Below are 19,897 nucleotides of genomic sequence, written 5' to 3' on the forward strand. Positions count from 1 at the left end.
CCCCTCACTTTACTAACCCTTTCCACCTTCGTCTATAAATAACGATGCAGAATAAAGGCGTGGGTGATTTCGCTTCTTGACAACCCAGCTGTCCAGTCCTTTCGTTGCACACGAGAACGAAACACTAGGTGTAATGTTAGGAGAGATACCAAGGGAGCAGTGTGGATCAGAGAGTAAATGGGGATAGCCGATATTCTAATTGAAATTAAAAGAAAAGAAAAAGGACCTGGGCAGGACATGTAATGCGTAGGTTAGTTAACCGGTCGACGATGAGGCTTACAGAATGGGTGCCAAGAGAGGTAAGCGCAGTCGAGGACGGCAGAAGACTAGGTAGGGTGATGAAGTTAAGAAATTCGCAGACGCTAGTTGGAATCGGTTGGCGCAGGACAGGGGTAATTGCAGATCGCAGGGAGAGGCCTTCGTCCTGCAGTGGATATAAAATAGGGTGATGATGATGTTCAAGACCAACATGTGCATGCGTACTTTGGGGAAATGGTTGTGAAAGTACGCGATGTGCATAAGACTTCAACACGATGAAGCTGTGACGCGAACCTTTGATGCTTTAACATATATAAAACGAGTGTGATCTGTAATCGCCAACACCGTTCTTGGAGCCAAACCGGAAAGAAAGAACCAGTGCGGAGATGCGGAGTGCTTCCGACCGAGAATCTGTAGGTCCGCAGTTCGAATCCAGGTTGTCTGGCCGATGTTTTGATAAATATCTCGGAAATTGAGGAACGGCATCTGGTAGCAAAGCACGGACGGCAGCAAAACACGGACACAAGACTTAAGCGATAGACGCACACAAGCTTGTCCTGGTCTTGTTGCCCTATATCAGATACAATTACATGATGACTAACCAGCAAGCCCATATCACCACCTTCGTCAAAAATTAGATTTGAACATTGCTTCAGCGAACGTACAAAAGACTAGGGTAGTGACAAAATAAAAATTATTGCGGTAAAAACAAAACTTCGTGTGAATTTCGGCAAAATGAATATTTGGAGAAAGGGTGCAATCACAAAAATTCAACCCCCAAAATGGGTGTATTGGTTAACTTCAACACCTTTTTTATGGGTTTAAGGGGTTGAGTTATGGACATGAGAAAGCAAGCTTAAGGGTTCAGTTTTCCCTAGTGTTTTGGTTATTCACCGATTATTTAACCGTTTGTACTTTATTTTCTTACTGGCAATTTATTGTTCCCCATTGCTTAATTGTCGTATAAATTTTGCCTCATTTCGTAGGTATAAGTAGTACTTATACTTCATTATACTAGTATTAAAAGATTCTTTGTTTCAATTGTGCTCGTATTTTGTGTGCGTACCCGTTACCCGTGCCCGTACCCGTGCACAAATAAGAGTTGCCTTTTGCATCGCGCTCATCCTTGTATTTAAAGCAAATCAAGGTTGATTTGATTTCAAAATGAGGAACTTGTGAATTTCGCAATCAGGTCTCCGAACTGGTACGTCCGCGTGCATCACAATTTTAACGTTGGATTCATACCGTTATGGCAAAGGAATATTGTTGAAAGCTTGCGCATTGAGTATACTTGTACTTTGCATATAGTAAGCTCTCTCATAGATTGGGAAAACGCTTCGAGTTGGTGCACGAGTGCCAGTTTGACGCAACCAGCCGTCTTCTGTTTCTTCGTCTTTTCCGGCATACCAAACCTTTGCTCACGCTCAGTTACCATTTTTGGTGTGGCAGAAAGGTACTCTACTGATAAAGCGTAGTTTCAGGAATCTATTTCCCCATGCTTTCATATATCGAAGTCAGAATCAACATGGCTTGGTAGGCAACCAAGTACCCCATGCAGCGATTCCAATTTCAACTCGTAACCACTGATTGCAATGACACATTCAAACGCGATTCGCAAATTCCACTCAAAGTGACCACTTTATGGACACAGAAATCGCAACGTACGCCCGTGCGCTCAAGACGAGGGTTGGCGAGTCACGACACGCCCCCGTTCCGCCTTGGCATGCGCGACAGCGCGAGCCGACTAGTAGTCTGCGAAGCTGACCCTGCGCACACTTCGCAGGACGGGCTCGTCGTCCGAGACGCCCGCCGAGCGCACGTCGTCGACCCCGTTGACCGAGCCGCCCGCGAGCGACCGCCGCAGCTGCGGGAAGTCGTCGTGCATGAAGGCGGCCGCACCGGCGGGTGCCGCCGACTCGCCCGTCGGGAAGGACAGGAACGACGAGGCCCCCTCGCTGCGCGCTGAGGACCGCGAGGGCGACTGCGGCCTCTCGACGCGGCGCGGAGGTGACGTCACTGGCCCTTCGAGCACGATGGGTGCAGATGCGGGCAGTACCGGCGGCATATTCGCCGGCACGCGCGCCGCCCCAACGGCGGACGCCTTTAGGGGCCTGGAGTGCGGCGTCGCGACGCCCGCCAGGCGCCCGGCACCGGCGGCACACTTCCGCAAGAAGGCGCCCGTGGCAACGCCGCCGCTCACTCCGGGCACTACGTTCTGGAGAAGCTTGCCCTGGTAGAGCGGCGAGGGCAAGAGCCGGACGGCGCGCTTCGCCCAGAAGATTGGCGTCGGACACTGATGGTTCAAAGAGGCACCTCCCGCAGGCAGGCCTGGGCCAGGGTGCGTTGCGGGGTAGTTGCTTGCGGTGGCACCTGCAGGCGGCTGGCTTCCCTTCTCGTAAAAGCGCGCCCACTCGCGCATGCGCCGGTGCACGGTCGGCGGCACGCGGAGCCAACGGAGGATCAGCTGAGGCCGCCGCGTCGGGCTGTTCGGTCGGGCCGTGAAGCTATCGTCGACGGTTGAACGGTTGGGCGGCCGATCGGCGGTCGTGTCGTGGCTGGACGCCCTCTGGCTTGTCACCGGCGGCACGCGCTCAGCCATGCGCCAGCTGCGTATGTACGGGAATTCACGCGCAGGGATAACCCACTCTTTTCACCAAGTGTGCAGATTTGAAGCGGTAGCACACTGCCCAGCAACCATCATAAGTGTGAGGCACTGCATACATTGTATGCATAGGCAACGCACATTGAGTACTATAGTGAATTGTTGTGAAATACATTTTCTAGGGTCACGAGCTTTAGTAAGTGATTGTGTGTGGAAAGACATTAATGACGAGCTAATTCGTTCAGCAATCTCAAATTTTACGTTTGACGACTAGCTGTGAGGCGCTGAGAATAGCTTTCTCGTAGTTTTCTTTTTTCCTTTTGGTAGCGGTAGGGTGACCATGCGAAATGACCGTTGCTTTTCACACAATTCTGTGTACTGGCAGTACTTTCGTCGAGTTGGCTGAAAGCATGCAAAATTTGCATTGCCATTTGTTGTACGTAAGGCGAAAATCACATTGTTTACCTGCCAGACGCATTTGGCGAAGAATCGTTCCCGGCTGACTGTTACGTAGTTGATAGAAAAAAACATTTAAAAGCACTTTATACCGTGAAAACACACGGCAACAACCAATGATGTAGCCTTGTTGAGAACTTGCAAGACGCATCTGTTACGCCTAGTTTCGATTTGTTTAGGCACAGAAGAGCCTTATATTACTGATATCCTGCGTTACTAGAATGTGCTGTACTTTGAAGGCGGTGTTACCGTGTTAACTAAAAAAACAAGTGCGCTGTTATTACAATGTGATTGCCTTAATATCATACTTATATTAAGGGATCAGAAACAGTTATATACCTTAATAGAATAAAAAAAAAGAATGGACGCCGTCACTGAGAAAGAGGGCTAAAGAGGTCACCGGACAGAAACAATGTCTATATAATGAATATTCGTCATACCAGTACTCACGTACGGGGCGGAAACCTGGAGGCTTACGAAAAGGATTCTGCTTAAATTGAGGGCGACGCAACGAGTTATGGAAAGAAGAACGATAGGTTTAACTTTAAGGAATAAGAAAAGAGCAGATTGGGTGAGGGGACAAACGCGAGGTAATGATATCTTAGTTGAAATGAAGAAAAAGAAATGGGCATGGGCAGGACACGTAATGAGGAGGGAAGATAACCGATGGTCATTAAGAGTTACGGAATGTATTCCAAGGGAAGGAAAGCGTAGCAGGGAGCGGCAGAAAGTTAGGTGGGCGGATGACATTAAGAAGTTTGCAGGGACAACATGGCCACAATTAGTGCATGACCGGGGTAGTTGGAGAAGTATGGGAGAGGCCTTTGCCCTGCACTGGGTGTAACCAGGCTGATGATGACGATGATGAATGAATATTCGTAAAAGAACGTAGCGGAAGGAAGCTTATTTACAAGAAAGGCGATTTGCGGTCAACTAAAATATACGTCATTGAGCAGCTACCTATGAAATTGAGTTAGCGCTATTGTCGGCGGCCGCAAGACGTTCGTGGATGAACCAAACCATCAAGAGTCTTGGTAAATGTCTAAACGCTCCATATGCTTCCTCTCATGTTTTCTGTAATAGTGAAACCGTATGTAGAAGTGATACCTGAAAGAGAATAATACTGTGTGGAACTTCGCCGCGTTGCTAGGCCACAATTGGCAACTATAGACACCGTGGCGTGGGAGGTGGCCACCGGGATTCCTTTTGTGGGTCCAAAGCTTGGTGGACCCTCTTTGTGCAAGCCGTTGCCCTTGGATCGCGGTTGAACCTTTGGCAAAATAATAGGCGGCAAAACGTCGTAATCAACGTGCTAACGTGGCGAGTAAAGAAGCCGAGAGCCGTAGCAACAACCGTTTACGAGACGGCCGTTGTTGTAAAAACGACACATCGCGCACCAAAACTAGTTCGCTTTATTAACATATTCTGCTTGTATTTGCTAATGAACTAGACCCAATAAGCAAGAAAGACTGCCGGGTTGTTTGGTGATATAAGGATTATAGCAGGAATTGTGAATGCGAATTGATTTTGGGAGCAAAAAATTATGATAGGTTGCACACTTGCTAGAGGGGTTCTGTGAACTTCACATATCCGCATAGCAAGGCGCACATGTGCGTATAAAATAAATGTTATGAGTTGCATTGCATGGCTTCACAGGAATTCGCCAGCCACGAAATCTTAAGTATATCCGCAGACTGCTGAATCAGCAGTGCCTACGTCACTCAAAAAGGGCATTACCTTCATATCTGCGCTTAACAGCGAATGGTAGAAGCAATAACTTAACCTGACTACTCACCGCCTGTGACTACGCGTTTCTGCACTGCAGAGAAGATAACAGCAAGGAAACGTCGCTTGGCATTGTTTATTTTCTAAGCTATAGAGAACAGGACGGACGCAACATAATTGATAAGAAGCTCGTACCTTTGAAAATTCAGTTAAGCGTGCGCAAGCTTAGCGCGAATGTTTTTCCGCACCACAGAATATAACGCGTTTCACTGCCCCTCGGGTGAAGGCGTGCAGCCATATGTTAAGTGCGCCCCTACGGGGATGCGATGTGATTGAGTGGCGAAAGTGCGAATGTCGGTGTGAGCATTGTGGGCGGCCGAAGTTGCACACGCTGACGCCGCCTCCAAGTTGTCGTACCGCCGGGAGAGGAAGCAGGCGACCGAGGTGACCAGTGTCCCGACCACGACCACGACGGGCACCAGCCACGACATCCATTGCCGCAGGTCGTTGGCTGCAAGCAGTGAGAGGGAGCAAACATTATTGCATTCTTGACGAATCTAGACCAGTTTTTCCTGCAGGGTATCGCTCCCGAAGGCCTTGCAGCGTTTCAAATACTGACGCAGGCGTGCATTTGTAGTTTTCATCTGTTATCCGACGTCCAGATAGCACTCAATATTGAGGTTTAAAATCGCGTTGACAACTACAGTAAAAGCTCGTTAATTCGAACCGCAAGGGGAAGCCGCTTCAGTTCGAATTAACGAAAGTTCGAACTAACGAAAGTGAAGGAGAGCAACAGTACACTGCAATTTGGAAGCAGTAGGGAATGTCAGAAATTTGGCGTGTCAAAAAGTGATGGCGTGTGCCGTGGGCACACGCCATCTTCAAGTCGAAGCTCTGGGTCCAACTGTGCCACACCACCGATGTCAACCGAAACGAACGTTAGCCAAGGCTTAACACCATCACAATGAATCGCGACGGCCGGTACCTCCTAAGCTGAAAACAGAGGTACACAACCGATGAAGGCTGCCGAGACAAAGACGCCGAACATGTGAAGGTGGCGAAGGCCCTGATTCGTTGGTTCTTGATTGCAAGCGCAGCTGCGACGTACTTGATTCGCTGTGTTTTGGCATTTGCCGTGCCATCTCCGCACAGCATTAGCAGCTGTACAAGATTTGCAAAGCCTCCGAGATTCGCAACGGGCAAGAAGTCTCGGAGGTTACGTAGAACGGAGAGGCGGCAGCCGCCGCTGCCTTCTGGCTGACCCCGCGTCGGTTAGATTTTTTCCCGATTTTGCCTTCTCTCGCCGTTCTCTCCGTTTAGGAGGCAATACAACCTTGTGTGTAGGCAGTAGGCGCGTTTCTCTGGCCGTGTGCCAGGCGAGCGTAGTTCAAATTATCCGTGAGGGAACCTTCTCGCGTTCGAATTAACGGACTTTTTAATACATAGACTTCTGTGGAGCTTGGCCGGACCAAATGGTACAGTTCGAATTATCCATAAATTCGAATTATTGAAGTTCGAATTAACGAGCTTTCACTGTAGATGCAAAAGCATTGCGTGTGCAAAGAAATAGTGTTGTCTTCACTAGGCATGCTTCGTACGCTTTTGGGCTTTCATTGTTTCCGCGAGCTATGACAATGTACGGTATTCGGCGAGTTTAACGTTCGTAATGTTCACGAACGCTTAACAATAGCCTTGTCTGACATGGTGGCACACATAGCTTCCGCTTCTGCGTGAATTTTCGGGATGGCTACGCTCTCACTATGGTTGATCGCCAGTAACTATTAAAATGAGCTTTCGCTCTCTGTAAACTCGCATGAAGCATTAGTTAGAGCACTCAATTGCTAAGGCCATTCCGCGATTCCAGCCTTCATACGCCTAACGATACCTGCACGCATAGAAACGACAGTATGGTTGCTAATGGACTGTTTTGGCATGGATACGTTTGCAACGAGGCGCCACGCGGCACTCTGCCTTCCAACGTCTTCCTTGCGTTTGGGTTCCCGTAAGAGCACCAGCAAAGGTGCTTGCTTTTAACGCACGTAAACTGGCAAGCTATTCGAAACCTGTCTGATGTGACCTTCAAAACCGGTGGAGCGCAGATGAAAAAAGAGTTGCGCTAAAATGTATCTCATGATGACTGTCAATGGTGCATGGTGTGCCTGTGCGTGCGAAGGCTGACAAACGCGTCACGTGGCAAGTGGGCTTCTCTCTCTCACTTATTTCTGGATACGCGGTGCCATCTAGTGGCACTGCCGAGAAGTCCGCGCGTGCCCTCCGAGACGAGAAGCGTTGCCCGCTTCAGAGACAATTTCAAAGACAAGTATTGGTGTGTGAATCCACGCTCGATTGGTTCAAAAAAATAAGTTATTAAATATAAGTGCTACAAAAATAATTTATAAGAATATAGGAAATAACTGCAAAAAATAAAATAAAGGCATTCGAGAACTACAAGGTTCAGGCAGCAGAATCTTCGAGGAATAGTTGAAAAATTGACTGGGTCATACACTGTGAAAATCTTCCGCAACACGTGAAAAGATAGACAATGTGAGATCTCGCACGGTCTGCCTTCTACGGCCACCTTCACGTGCGCAGGAGCCGTCGGGTAACAACGCTATCAAGGGCAGACCGTGCCCCGTGCGCCGCATTACATTTTCTTTTTGCTAGGGAGCGCACTGCATAGGATGGCCGGAGAAACACCTGCCACAGCGCGCAATCTCACAGGCCATTCACCAGATCTTGTACTGCAGCCACAACACCGAAGAGAACACGCACTATTTCGCAAGTCGTCCATTGCTGTAGCAACAAAACGCTTCTCGTTACGTAGCACACAACGGAAGTTGTGGCTGCCACATTTTTCTAAACTTTTTCGGAATGTCGAGAATGGTCTGTGCTTGTCTTCGTTGGATTCACACTACGTAATGATACGTAATAGTAAGCGGACAGCGACTATCTTCGGTCTTGTTCTAATTCTGACGAAGACGTCAAAGAAGACATCCTCTCAAAGAATGCAAATCCCTTGGGGTATGGATAAACGAAGGCAATAGTTATGTGGTAACAGAGAAAAAAACAATAATAACAAAGGACAAGTGAAATGCGGCCATAATGAAACACAGAGCGCTATGGGGTTGCAATAGGTACGAGCGGCTCCGGGGTATATGGAAATGACAGTGACAGTGAGAAGAACTTTATTAGTGTGTCCTGAGGAACTCGATTGGGGGGACCGAAAGCTCCCCGATCAAGTTGGTGGCTCTGCCCACGACGGGACAGGGAGGTGGTGACTCTCCGCGACGTCGCGGGCCCTCTGGAGAGCCTGTAGCTGGTTTGTGAAATCCGAGCTCTTCAGCAAGGCGTCCCACTTGGACTTATGAAAGTCGGAGCCCGCGTTGTACGGGCACAGCCAGAGCATGTGGTCGAAGTAGCAGCACGCGTGACCGCATTTGGAGCACGACTGCGGGAAGTTCGGGTCTATCCAACTGAGCGCTCTCGGGGTGGGGTAGGATCTCGTCTGTAAAAGCTGGAAAGTAACAGCTTGAGCCCCGGTGATTTTCGGGCTGGGGGGAGGGAATTTTCTCCTGCTGTGCCTGTAATGTGACGTAATTTCACGAAAGGTCGTAAGATTATCTTTGAGGGGGCAATCCTGCGGGAGAGCCGGACCGTGAGCTCGGGCGCGGTTCGTGAATTCACGCGCCGGGCAGTTGGCCCGCTCGTTAGGGTTGCAACCCACTTGGTTAGTTACATCGTTCATGTGCGCCGGGAACCACGCTAATGTATGACCTCCAATGTTTTCTCGCGTAATAATACGAAAGGATCGGTTGAGGATGTCGGCTGCGTGTTTACAAACTAGAGTGGACGAGAAAGCCCTGACCGCCGTGCGCGAGTCGGAGAAAATGGTCGCCGGGCCTTTTGCGCCTTGAAGAGTCAAGGCCATCGCGGTTTCCTCCGCCTCGTTCGCGTGTTTAGCGTAAATAGATGCGGCGCTGATAAGTGTTCCGCGCGCGTCAACGAGCGTGATTGCAAGCCTGTCTTCGCTGCCATATTTGGCGGCGTCGACGAAGAATGCGTCTGCCCCGTAAGGATCGATTCGTGGAAGGATGGTTCTAGCCCGCGCTCTTCTGCGACCTTCGTTATATATTGGGTGGATGTTCCTCGGCACGGGCTCAGCCTTTATACCTTCACTGGCTAATTTAGACAGGGAGTGTCTGTCGAGCGGTGCCTGTATAGGGAGTTGACCAGCTTCATCAAGAATTTTGATTCCCGGCTTAGTTGACGAAAGCCTGGAGATCTGTGCAATAAACTGCGCTTAAATGAATTCGTCTGTGGTATTGTGAATTCCGAGTTGAAGTAGTTTTACTGTGCTAGCGGATTGTGGAATACCGAGTATTCTTTTGATGCCGGACCTGATGAGCGTGTCGAGTTTGTTCTTTTAAATTTTGCTCCATTTGGGGTATGGTGCCGTGTAAGTAATGTGACTGATGAAGAAAGCTTGGAAGACCCTGAGTAGGTTGTCCTCCTTGAGTCCCCCCCGTTTGCTTGCGATTCTAGTTATGAGTCTTAATATGTTTTTCGCCTGCGCACCCAGCTTGTTTAGAGCTTCTGCATTACAGCCTTTGGCGTTGATTAGAAGTCCTAAAATTTTGATGGAGTTCACCCTCGGAATGGGGTGCCCTTCTTGTGTTGTAATTTCGACTGGCAGCGTTTCCAGAGCCTCGAGGTTCCTTACGCCCTGCCTCGACTGTCTGTAGAGGAGGAGTTCGGATTTGGTTGGTGACAGCTTGAGACCCGTGCTAGTAAGAAATTTTTCCGTTACATTTATGGCCGCCTGGAGAGATTGCTCTAGATGGTTCCAGGAAATGCGGTCGTTTGCTTGAAGCTCGTATTGTGGTCAAATTCTAACTGCCTCAAGATTAACCCAGCTAAAACCAAGGTACTTTTCTTCCGTCCGAAAAATAAAGTTCATAATTTATAACAGAATATATACTGCGACGGGCACAGGATAGAAGTCGTCAATAAATATAAAATTCTCGGAGTAACATTTAGCTCAAATCTCATATGGGATTCGCATGTTGAGAAATTATGCAAAAAACTTTGAATGACCACAGGAGCTGTATCGCGTAGCCGTGCGATTCTCCCAGTGGAAGCCAAGAAACAAATTTATTCTGCATTGTTCGCTTCCCATATTAATTACTGTAGTCTCATATGGTTCACCACTACACAAAGGTGTATTACGTGGATTTGTTTATTACAAAAGAAAGTTGTTCGCAATATCGCAAATATTGATTATTTAGCTTCCACAGAATATTATTTTAGGTTGTACAACATTATCAAAATATAAAATACTGTCACCCAGCTATTACAACTAAAACGATTTACCACCGACAGATTGGCAAAATAAAACGCCTGCCTATAGCGATGGCTGCTCCTCGGAGAGCGCGCGCGCAACCACGAACTTCGTCGTTCTGGCCTTAAGGGTCGCGTGTAATCACGTGCAAACTTATTTCGCGTCAATATGTATAGATTACGCGTTTTGCATTCGTTCTATGCGTCTTCACCCACTTTTAAAAACTTTATTAGTACAATAGCACTGCTTCAGCAAAATACCAATGTTCGTACACGTTGTCTTGACTTTTGGATAATACCAAATTTCCGCACTTTTTACAAACTGCAGTCTTTGAAATATAATCTTCCGTTACTCCTCAATAAATACAAAGTTATAGTGAAGCCCAAACTAGCATTGCTTCAACAGCTCTTTTCATAAAAAGAAAATCAGACCTACCACTATTGTCGTGAAGCTACGTACATTCATAATTCTTTTTTTAAACAGAAGCTAAACCCTCCTGTGTCTGCTTGTATTTCACATTGTAGTGTTTTCAGAACGTGATATCTTTTCCTGATGTATTATATGTGATTCTGTGTATGCATTTGTGAATTCATAAATAACACACACACACAGACACACACACACAGACACACACACACACACACACACACACACACACACACACACACACACACACACACACACACACACACATATATATATATATATATATATATATATATATATATATATATATATATATATATATATATATATATATATATATATATATATAGCAGGAAAAAAGCAGTTCTGGGTCCGGGTACATATTCACAGTGAAGTAGACGCGCGTATAAAGCGGTTAATTGACGTTTCGGCCGGGGTCCGGCCCTCATCAGAATGAATTCTGAAGGCCGGACCCGGCCGCAACATCAATAAACCCCTTCATACGCGCGTCTACTTCACCGTATATATACTCTCTGCTTCTGTATATAAAGCGTTATATCTGGTATTGTGTATTCTTATTCTGATGAACTCTTATTTTCTGTTTCGTACGTTCTTGTGTGACGGTTCGACATTCACGTCGAGGTCAAGCCCTGCCTTGAATATGGTGTCCGGGCCTCAGTCAAGCTGCAGACCGCAGCTTTTAGCCCTGTCAACAACGAATCTTGTTTTGGAAAATAAAGAATGTGAATTCGTGAAATGTGAAGGACTGGATGGCGACCAAAGCTCAGTGGAACGCTTCGCAATGGGCGCTCATGGGAAGGCTACAAATGAAGCTGTGCAGGGCTGGACAAATTTTGAAGTGAGGGAAGTTCACAGTAAAATTGATTATGAAGAACGAATGAGGATTATCATCATAATCATCAGAATGGTTACGCCCACTGCAGGGCAAAGGCCTCTCCCATACATCTCTAACTACCCCGGTCATGTACTAATTGTGGCCATGTCGTCCCTGCAAACTTCTTAATCTCATCCGCCCACCTAACTTTCTGCCACCCCCTGCTATGCTACCCTTCCCTTGGAATCCAGTCCGTTACCTTTAATGGTCATTGGTTATCTTCCCTTATCATTACTTGTCCTGCCCATGCCCATTTCTTTTCCTTGATTTCAACTAAGATGTCATTACCTCGCGTTTGTCCCCTCGCCCAATAAGCTTTTTTCTTATCCCTTAACGTTACACTCATCATTCCTTCCATAGCTCGTTGCGTCGTCCTTAATTTAAGTAGAACCCGTAGTAAAATATGTAGCGCGCACAATTGACAAGGACAGAGTGAAGGGGAACACACGAGCGCTACTCACAACTATTTTATTTTCGGAAAGATACAGAACATATACACCCCGGCTATCAGCGCTGAGCATGTGCAACAAAAGTGGTCAGTAAAACAGAAACAGATTAAAAACAGATTAAGAAGGTTCAGCCAGTATTTAAAAAAGTAAATTCATTTTCAGTGATTGCAATCGATGGTCGGCTTATGGATCTTTCAGCGCACTTCTTGATATGAAATGCTTCTGTGATTTGACGAGTTAGTTTGTTTTTATCTGCAAACAAAATGTTAGCGTCAAAAAATACCGGATCACAATGACATAGAATACAGTGGCTCGACAAGTGCGAATGGTTTTCTTTACCGAGAGAACGTTCATGTTCTGTGAGACGGGTGTCAATTGTGCGCGCTAAATATTTTACTATGAATTCATACCAGCTCGCCCAACTATCAGTTCTGCTTAAGTAGAACCCTCTTCGTAAGCCTCGAGGTTTCTGCCCCACAGGTGAGTACTGGTAAGAGGGATAATTTCATCTTGAGGGATAATGGAAACCTGCTGTTCATGATCTGAGAATGCCTGCCAAACGCACCCCAGCCCATTCTTATTCTTCTGATTATTTCCGTCTCATGATCCGGATCCGCCGTCACTACGTGCCCTAAGTAGATGTATTCCCTCACCAATCCCAGTACCTCGCTACCTATTGTAAACTGCTGTTATCTTCCGAGACTGTTAACCATTACTTTAGTTTCATGTAGATAAATTTTTAGACCCACTCTTCTATTTTGCCTCTCCAGGTCAGTGAGCAAGCATTGCAATTGATCCCCTGAGTTACTAAGCAATGTGATATCATCAGCGAATCGCAAGTTACTAAAGTATTCTCCATTAATTCTTATCCCCAATTCTTCCCAAACCAGGTCTCGGAATATCTCCTTAAACACGCTGCGAGTAGCATCGGAGAGATCGTATCTCCATGCGTGACTCCTTTCTTTATTGGGATTTTGTTGCTTTCTTTATGGAGGACTACCGTGGCTGCGGAGCCGCTATAGATATCTTTCAGTATTTTTACATACGGCTCGTCTACACCCTGATTCCGTAATGCCTCTATAACTGCTGACGTTTCGACAGATTCAAACGCTTTCTCGCAATCAATGAAAGCTATATATAAGGGTTGGTTATATTCCGCACATTTCTCTGTCACCTGGTTGCTAGTGTGAATATGATCTATTGTGGAGTAGCCATTACGGAATCCTGCCTGGTCCTTTCGTTGGCAGAAGTCTAAGGTGCTCCTGATTCTATTTGCGATTACCTTAGTAAATAGTTTGTAGGCAATGGACAGTAAGCTGATCGGTCTATGATTTTTCAAGTCTTAGGCGTCCCCTTTCTTATGGATTAGGATTATGCTAGCGTTCATCCAAGATTCCGGTACGCACGAGGTCATGAGGCATTGCGTATGCAGGGTGGCCAGTTTTTCTAGAACAATCCGCCCACCATCCTTCAACAAATCTGCTGTTATCTGATCCTCCCCAGCGACCTTTGCATAGCCCCCAAGGCTTACTTTACTTCTTCCGGCGTTACCAGTGGGATTTCGAATTCCTCTAGACTATTTTCTCTTCCATTATCGTCGTGGGTGCCACTGGTACTGTATAAATATCTACGGATCTCCTCAGTCACTTGAACTATCTCTCTCCATATTAGTAATGATATTGCCGGCTTTGTCCCTTAACGCATACATCTGATTCTTGCCCATTCCTAGTTTCTTCTTCACTGCTTTTAGGCTTCGTCCGTTCCTGAGAACATGTTGAAGTCTATCCACATTATACGTCCTTATGTCAGCTGTCTTACGCTTGTTGATTAACTTTGAAAGTTCTGCCAGTTCTATTCTAGCTTTAGGGTTAGAGGCTCTCGTACATCGGCGTTTTTGATCAGATCTTTCATCTCCTGCGATATCTTACTGGTATCCTATCTAATGCAGTTACCACCAACTTCTATTGCACACTCCTTAATGATGCCCAGATGATTGTCGTTCATTGCTTCAATACTAAAGTCCTGTTCCTGAGTTAAAGCCGAATACCTGTTCTGTAGCTTGATCTGGAATTCCTCTATTTTCCCTCTTACCGCTAACTCATTGATCGGCTTCTTATGTGCCAGTTTCTTCCGTTCCCCCCTGAGGTCTAGGCTAATTGAAGTTCTTACCATCCTATGGTCACTGCAGTGCACCTTGCCGAGCACGTGCACATCTTGTATGATGCCAGGGATAACGCAGGGCATAAAGTCTATTTCATTTTTAGTTTCGCCATTGGGGCTCCTCCACGTCCACTTTCGTCTGTCCCGCTTGCGGAAGAAGATATTCATTATCCGCATATTGTTCTGTTCTGCAAACGTTATTAATAACTCTCCCCTGCTATTCCTAGAGCCTATGCCATATTCCCCCACTGACTTGTCTCTAGCCTGCGTCTTGCCTACCCTGGCGTTGAAGTCGCCCATCAGTATAGTGTGTTTTGTTTTGACTTTACCCATCGCCGATTCCACGTCTTCACAGAAGCTTTCGACTTCCTGGTCATCATGACTGGATGTAGGGGCGTAGACCTGTACAACCTTCAATTTGTACGTCTTATTAAGTTTCACAACAAGACCTGCCACGCTCTCGTTAATGGTATAGAATTACTGTATGTTACCAGCTATATTCTTATTAATAAGAAATGCGACTCCTAGTTCTCGTCTCTCCGCTAAGCCCCGGTAGCACAGGATGTGCCTGCTTTTTAGCACTGAGCATATGGAATATATTTTAGCACAGGAGCATACTTTAGCACATGAGGAATATGGAAGAAAGTAAAGGGGTTGCGGGAGTGTTGAGGTATTTGTACAGGAAAGACTTTGACTCACTGTGCAGGAAAAGAACTAGGGAACTCACCAGCAAGAATGCGACCGTTATAGTAAGCAACATGAGAACAAGGAATGTCAAAGGTACAGTCAGAGAGGGTGAGAAAATCTCGCGGATGGCGACAATGCAAAAAAAAATCATTAACTATACCCAAGAGGAAACAATTAGGAAAGAAACAATCCATGATAACTCAAAGGGAAGTGCCTTATTTTGCGAGGCGGGATTAGGATGACTCAGTACGCGTAGCTGTAAGGCGAGGTACACCTAGGAAGAAGCATGTGCTTGCTGCGGTGAAGCTTGGGTAACGATGGAAAATATTTTTTTAGAATGTGAAGATACCTACTCAGCTGGCAGTTTAGGCTCCTATAGCCTCGTTGAAGCCCTTGGGTTCAGGGATAGCACGGGAAGGTAAGCACGTCCACAACAGAGATTAGTGAAATGCAACTGGAGGCCGACCCAGTGCCATAAGTAATCTTGCAGTTCTCTATCAGGCGATAGCGCACAAGCGCAGTCACGTGGTTTTATTTCATATCTCACGGGCTTTCTTTAGACGCCGAAAAAGATCGCCACGAAGCCTGTACGTTGTGACAAAAAATTGAATCGGTCGTTTCTGAACCGCCTCTACCACATAACGAAACGCACTTGGCCCAAAATGAATATTAAAAATTTTGCATAATTCAGCTCAATTAAGCGTAATGTAAAAGAAAAATTGAGTCGCCATCCCGACTCTGTAAAAGTGGATGGCCAGCGAAGCTGTTAGAAAACCACTCAAATGCCATCGATGGGGATATGAAATGTTCTATTGTTCTGCCTAGTCTTAGCATGATGCCATTGCTGAGCATTACGATTTAGCACTCTTCCACGCTCATTGTATTCATGCTGCTCTTCGGGAGTTTTAACTCTGCGTGGTCTACCGATAGCGGTTTCGGAATCAACTGAGTTGCTAGGGGTCGCCCTTTTAAATATGAAGTTTGGTGACGTCACTCACTGATTCATACGCTGCTGTTGCCCCTTTCCCACTGGCGCAGCTTATGGAACCGTAATCATTGCAGCGAAACACATGTGGGGAGAAGGAACGCAAAAACAATTGCAAAAACGGTTGAAGCATTTAACGATTGACGATCCGTATGGCATAAAGGATTCTTTCGATGTTGTTTCCTTTCTGGACGATAACCATTCAGTAGCCGACATTTTTTCTGCTGACTTCGAAGACCTGTACTATACAATACCGCATGTTGAGCTATCTCGCAGTGTGATGACGTGTATCGAAGAAAGTGGCGAGATAGATTTTTACAATGCGACCGGGTTGTCCTCGGAAAGTTTCATGTCCCTTCTTGGATTTTATTTAAGTGCAACTTTTATCCGGTTTGAAAATAACCTTTTGATGCACAAAAATGGTCTGTGTATTGGTTCATGTGTGGCGCCTGCTCTTGCAATATTTTTTATCGTTTGTCGACCGCGCTATTAAGAGTGCCTTAAACAATGACTCGGTTCCAATTTTTAGATATGTTGGCGATTTTCTTGTTGCGATAAAACAGACTAACAACGAATGCTCCATTATGGTAGCTGACATTTTAACTCTGTTCAATGAGAATGGCAAAGGTTTAACTTACACACATGAGCTATCTAGGGACGGTAAACTCCAGTTTTTAGATTTGCAGCTATCCTTATAAACAGGCCACGCGTGTTGGATGTACTCGCTATGTGCACGTAAAGAAGTTTTACCTTACGCGTCTGCGCATTCAAAGACTGTGAAACGCGACATTGCTTTGATGTGTCTAGAATCTTCGTTAATGAAATCTTGTCATCACTCTGCGAACCTGAGTTTCATTGAACAGTTAAATAGGCTGCAGGCTGCTGGTTACCCAAGTGTGGTGGTGACGTCAGTCTCGGAGGTATTGCTTCAGAAACTGAAAGGGAAGCGGCACAAAAGTAACTGCATCACACAAAAGAAGAGGCCTGAAGTTGTGCCGTATTGCCACAGAGTGGCTCACAATCTAAAGAATGTGGCCACTAGATACCGAATTCCGGTAGTGCTTTCCACTCCTCAGAAACTGTGAACGTTGTTCAGCCGTATTTGTAAAACAAGTCAAAAACCTGATTTGTAGATAAAAACCTGAGTTTGTAGATTGCAGCGTCGGTGCGCTATGCCCCGGTCGTGATACCTGCGCAAAGCATTTTTCGGGCTGTGAAGCGAAGGCTGCGGAACCCAAGCGCGCCTGCGGCCTAGCTGTGGCACGCACTGCTTGAAGTAATCCCTTAATTTCTTGATGTTTTCTTACACGGAAAATAGAGAACACATTTGCGTCAAATTGTCTACAGCACACAACTTCAATTGTCAGATTCCCTTGTCATGTGGCAAAGTGTATGCAGGGCAGTCAGGCCGGTGTGTTAACGAGCGCCTTAGAGAACATGAGCGAACCATACCAGCAGGCACAGGTATGGTTCGCTTTGGAACCCAATTGGCTCAGCATTGTAAGATATGCAAGTGCGAACCCATGTTTCGTGATATTACGATTTTGAAAAACAGCCGTGACACCACCGCCCGAAAGTTAACGGAAGCATTGTTCATTCAGTCATTGGGGTCACAGTGCATTAGTGTGCCTTCTTTAGCCTTGTACAGCGCTGAATTTGCTTTTTGGATTCTGTCGCATCAGTGCGCTCTTGTGATCGGATGTTGGTGGCGCCACCGCATGGTGCTCACTGTGCATGTTCCTCTAGTTGCAGCTGTCTATAAAGGAGTGACGCAATAAAATGATGTCAGTTGAGTGTACCGCCTTGTCCTGTCGTCTTTTTTGTGTCTGTTGTTTTGCGCTAAACAAAGTATTCATAGAAGGAACGTAAATCACGTTCTTCACAGGCGCCTTATGATCCATCATGCCGTTTCGACGTTTGTTTTGTGCTTTTCTTTAATGAAATGAATACTGAGCTGTGTGTTGTATGTCTGATTCCAAAGGAGATACGCACTTTTTGTCGTTTTTTTTGCTGACTGGCATAAGAAATCCCGACCAACTAGAGGCAAATAGCATCGCTGTAAAAATACTCCAAGAAGCGCCACATGACGGCAAACCATATGTCGTTTGTTTCATTCAGCGGCGACTGAACCCTTATTTAAAATTCTTGGCCATGTTGCGTGAAACACCCTGTACAGAATCTTCGTTACTTCATTGTTCACATCATCTGTGTTGCCTATGACAGATATCACGGACGGATGCGTGCTCAAGTATGATACATACAATTCCACGCCCTTGGTCAACTATTAGCATTTCGCCGATTATAGCTACTCGCTAACCATCCTGCATCTTACCATAGGTCGCAAGGAATGTACTTTCTTTTTACGCCGTCCATGTTTCGAGGTCAGACCCTTGTGTTCTCAATGCGATCTCTCACCTTGTTAGCAATACTAGCGTCCTAATGAGGAACGTATTGCGAACCCCTTCGTATTTGTTAATGCGGTGCCAAGGATAATTATTCGCTTAGCATGATGTTGGCCCACGTTCAGTTCCTCGTAGATGACTAGCTGGTCTTAATCCTTTCACGCGGTTATTGTTTCAAGGCCACACCTAACCAGCCAGGTTAGGTTAGGTTAGTGGGGGTGAGCAAATAATGATTAAAAAAAACCACTCAGTCTAATAACAAATCTGAACGGTCGCCTAAATTTAGCGACTGTTGTCTTCTCAACTTATCTCCGCCTCCACGTTTACAGCATTGTAAAATTGTGTCATTGCTAAACTCTTGTTGTTCGTGTGTCATGCATTGCACTTGGCGTCCCCCAGTGTACTTTCGCGCCGGTGACTTATCACCCACAGTCTGATAGTACGGCATTGGTTGCGCTATGCCCCGGTCGTGATACCTGCGCAAAGCATTTTTCTGGCTGTGAAGCGAAGGCTGCGGAACCCAAGCGCGCCTGCGGCCTAGCTGTGGGACGCACTGCTAGAAGTAACCCCTTAATTTCTTGATGTTTTTTTACGCGGAAAATAGAGAACACATTTGAGTCAAATTGTCTACAGCGCACAACTTCAAACTATTCGTAAAATTACCGAGTCCGGTCATAATACTCGTGTTTTAAGATATATTTTAGTGTGCGCACATGTGAGAACATCGCACTACTCAGGCATTACTCAAAGGTAAAATGATGCCCACATCGTCTCGAAAGTGTTCGTTGCTTGCTGTCCCTCCCACAGGCTTCAAGTGACGCCTGTCACATCTCCAGAGAGACTTCAGAAGACCAACATCAGTAACAAATGGCTGTCGAAGCAAACCAAATAAGTGTGTGCAATGTCCATGCGTAGACCAAGTGAACCCATCCGGAAATCACAACCGCAAACGTGTCAGACAGGTGAGCGAGGTGACGTATCTTGCACCGGCTCTACCGACGCCGGCATCGTTGGTGCGTTGTCAATGACGCTGAGGACATACGACCGCTTCGGGGCCCCGACACAGGCTGCGGTGCTGACATGAGTGCTCACTGGATGCAAACACGTGGTCATGACCGAAACAATGACCTTCCCGACCGCACTGCTCACTCTTTATCGCACCCTGTGAGCCCTTCTCTTTCCCTCCCCCCTTATCCTCGCTTTGTTCCATAGCAAGAAAACCTATCCTCAGGTGGAACATGCATCCTCTCAACAGCCCTCTTGTCAGCTCCCTCTTACACAATTTTTCGCGGCTGGAGGAAGAGTCTCTCCTGAGATTTCTGGTTGCGGTGGCCCCTACGCCAAGCCATCTCTGGTGCTTGGGGTCAACCGCACGGTTACAATTTCCGAAGTGCTCCACCTCTGCGCCTGCAGTGGGTTCCCGCCATTCACGTTAGACGGGACAGAGACGGCCCGCGAAAGTGTACACACGCGGGTGAACACTATGAATCTACAGTACAATCTATAAGTCGCTG

At 46.5% G+C, this 19,897-nt stretch overlaps 1 protein-coding gene across 3 annotated transcripts in view; it reads right to left on the reverse strand.

Moving 5' to 3' along the window:
- Window positions 1–1,869: 1,869 nt before the first annotated feature.
- LOC135913204 (uncharacterized) overlaps window positions 1,870–19,897 on the reverse strand; it is a 215,514-nt gene continuing 197,486 nt past the window's right edge. For all 3 annotated transcript variants that reach the window (XM_070533434.1, XM_070533436.1, XM_070533435.1), the window contains 2 exons: window positions 5,459–5,552; window positions 1,870–2,864 (listed from right to left, as the gene is read on the reverse strand). In XM_070533434.1, the coding sequence (XP_070389535.1) occupies window positions 2,003–2,864; window positions 5,459–5,552 (956 nt within the window). In that variant the 3' untranslated portion in view covers window positions 1,870–2,002. The remainder of the gene's footprint in view (window positions 2,865–5,458; window positions 5,553–19,897) is intronic.

Source organism: Dermacentor albipictus, chromosome 2, assembly GCF_038994185.2.
Source record: "Dermacentor albipictus isolate Rhodes 1998 colony chromosome 2, USDA_Dalb.pri_finalv2, whole genome shotgun sequence".
Classification (NCBI taxonomy): domain Eukaryota; kingdom Metazoa; phylum Arthropoda; class Arachnida; order Ixodida; family Ixodidae; genus Dermacentor; species Dermacentor albipictus.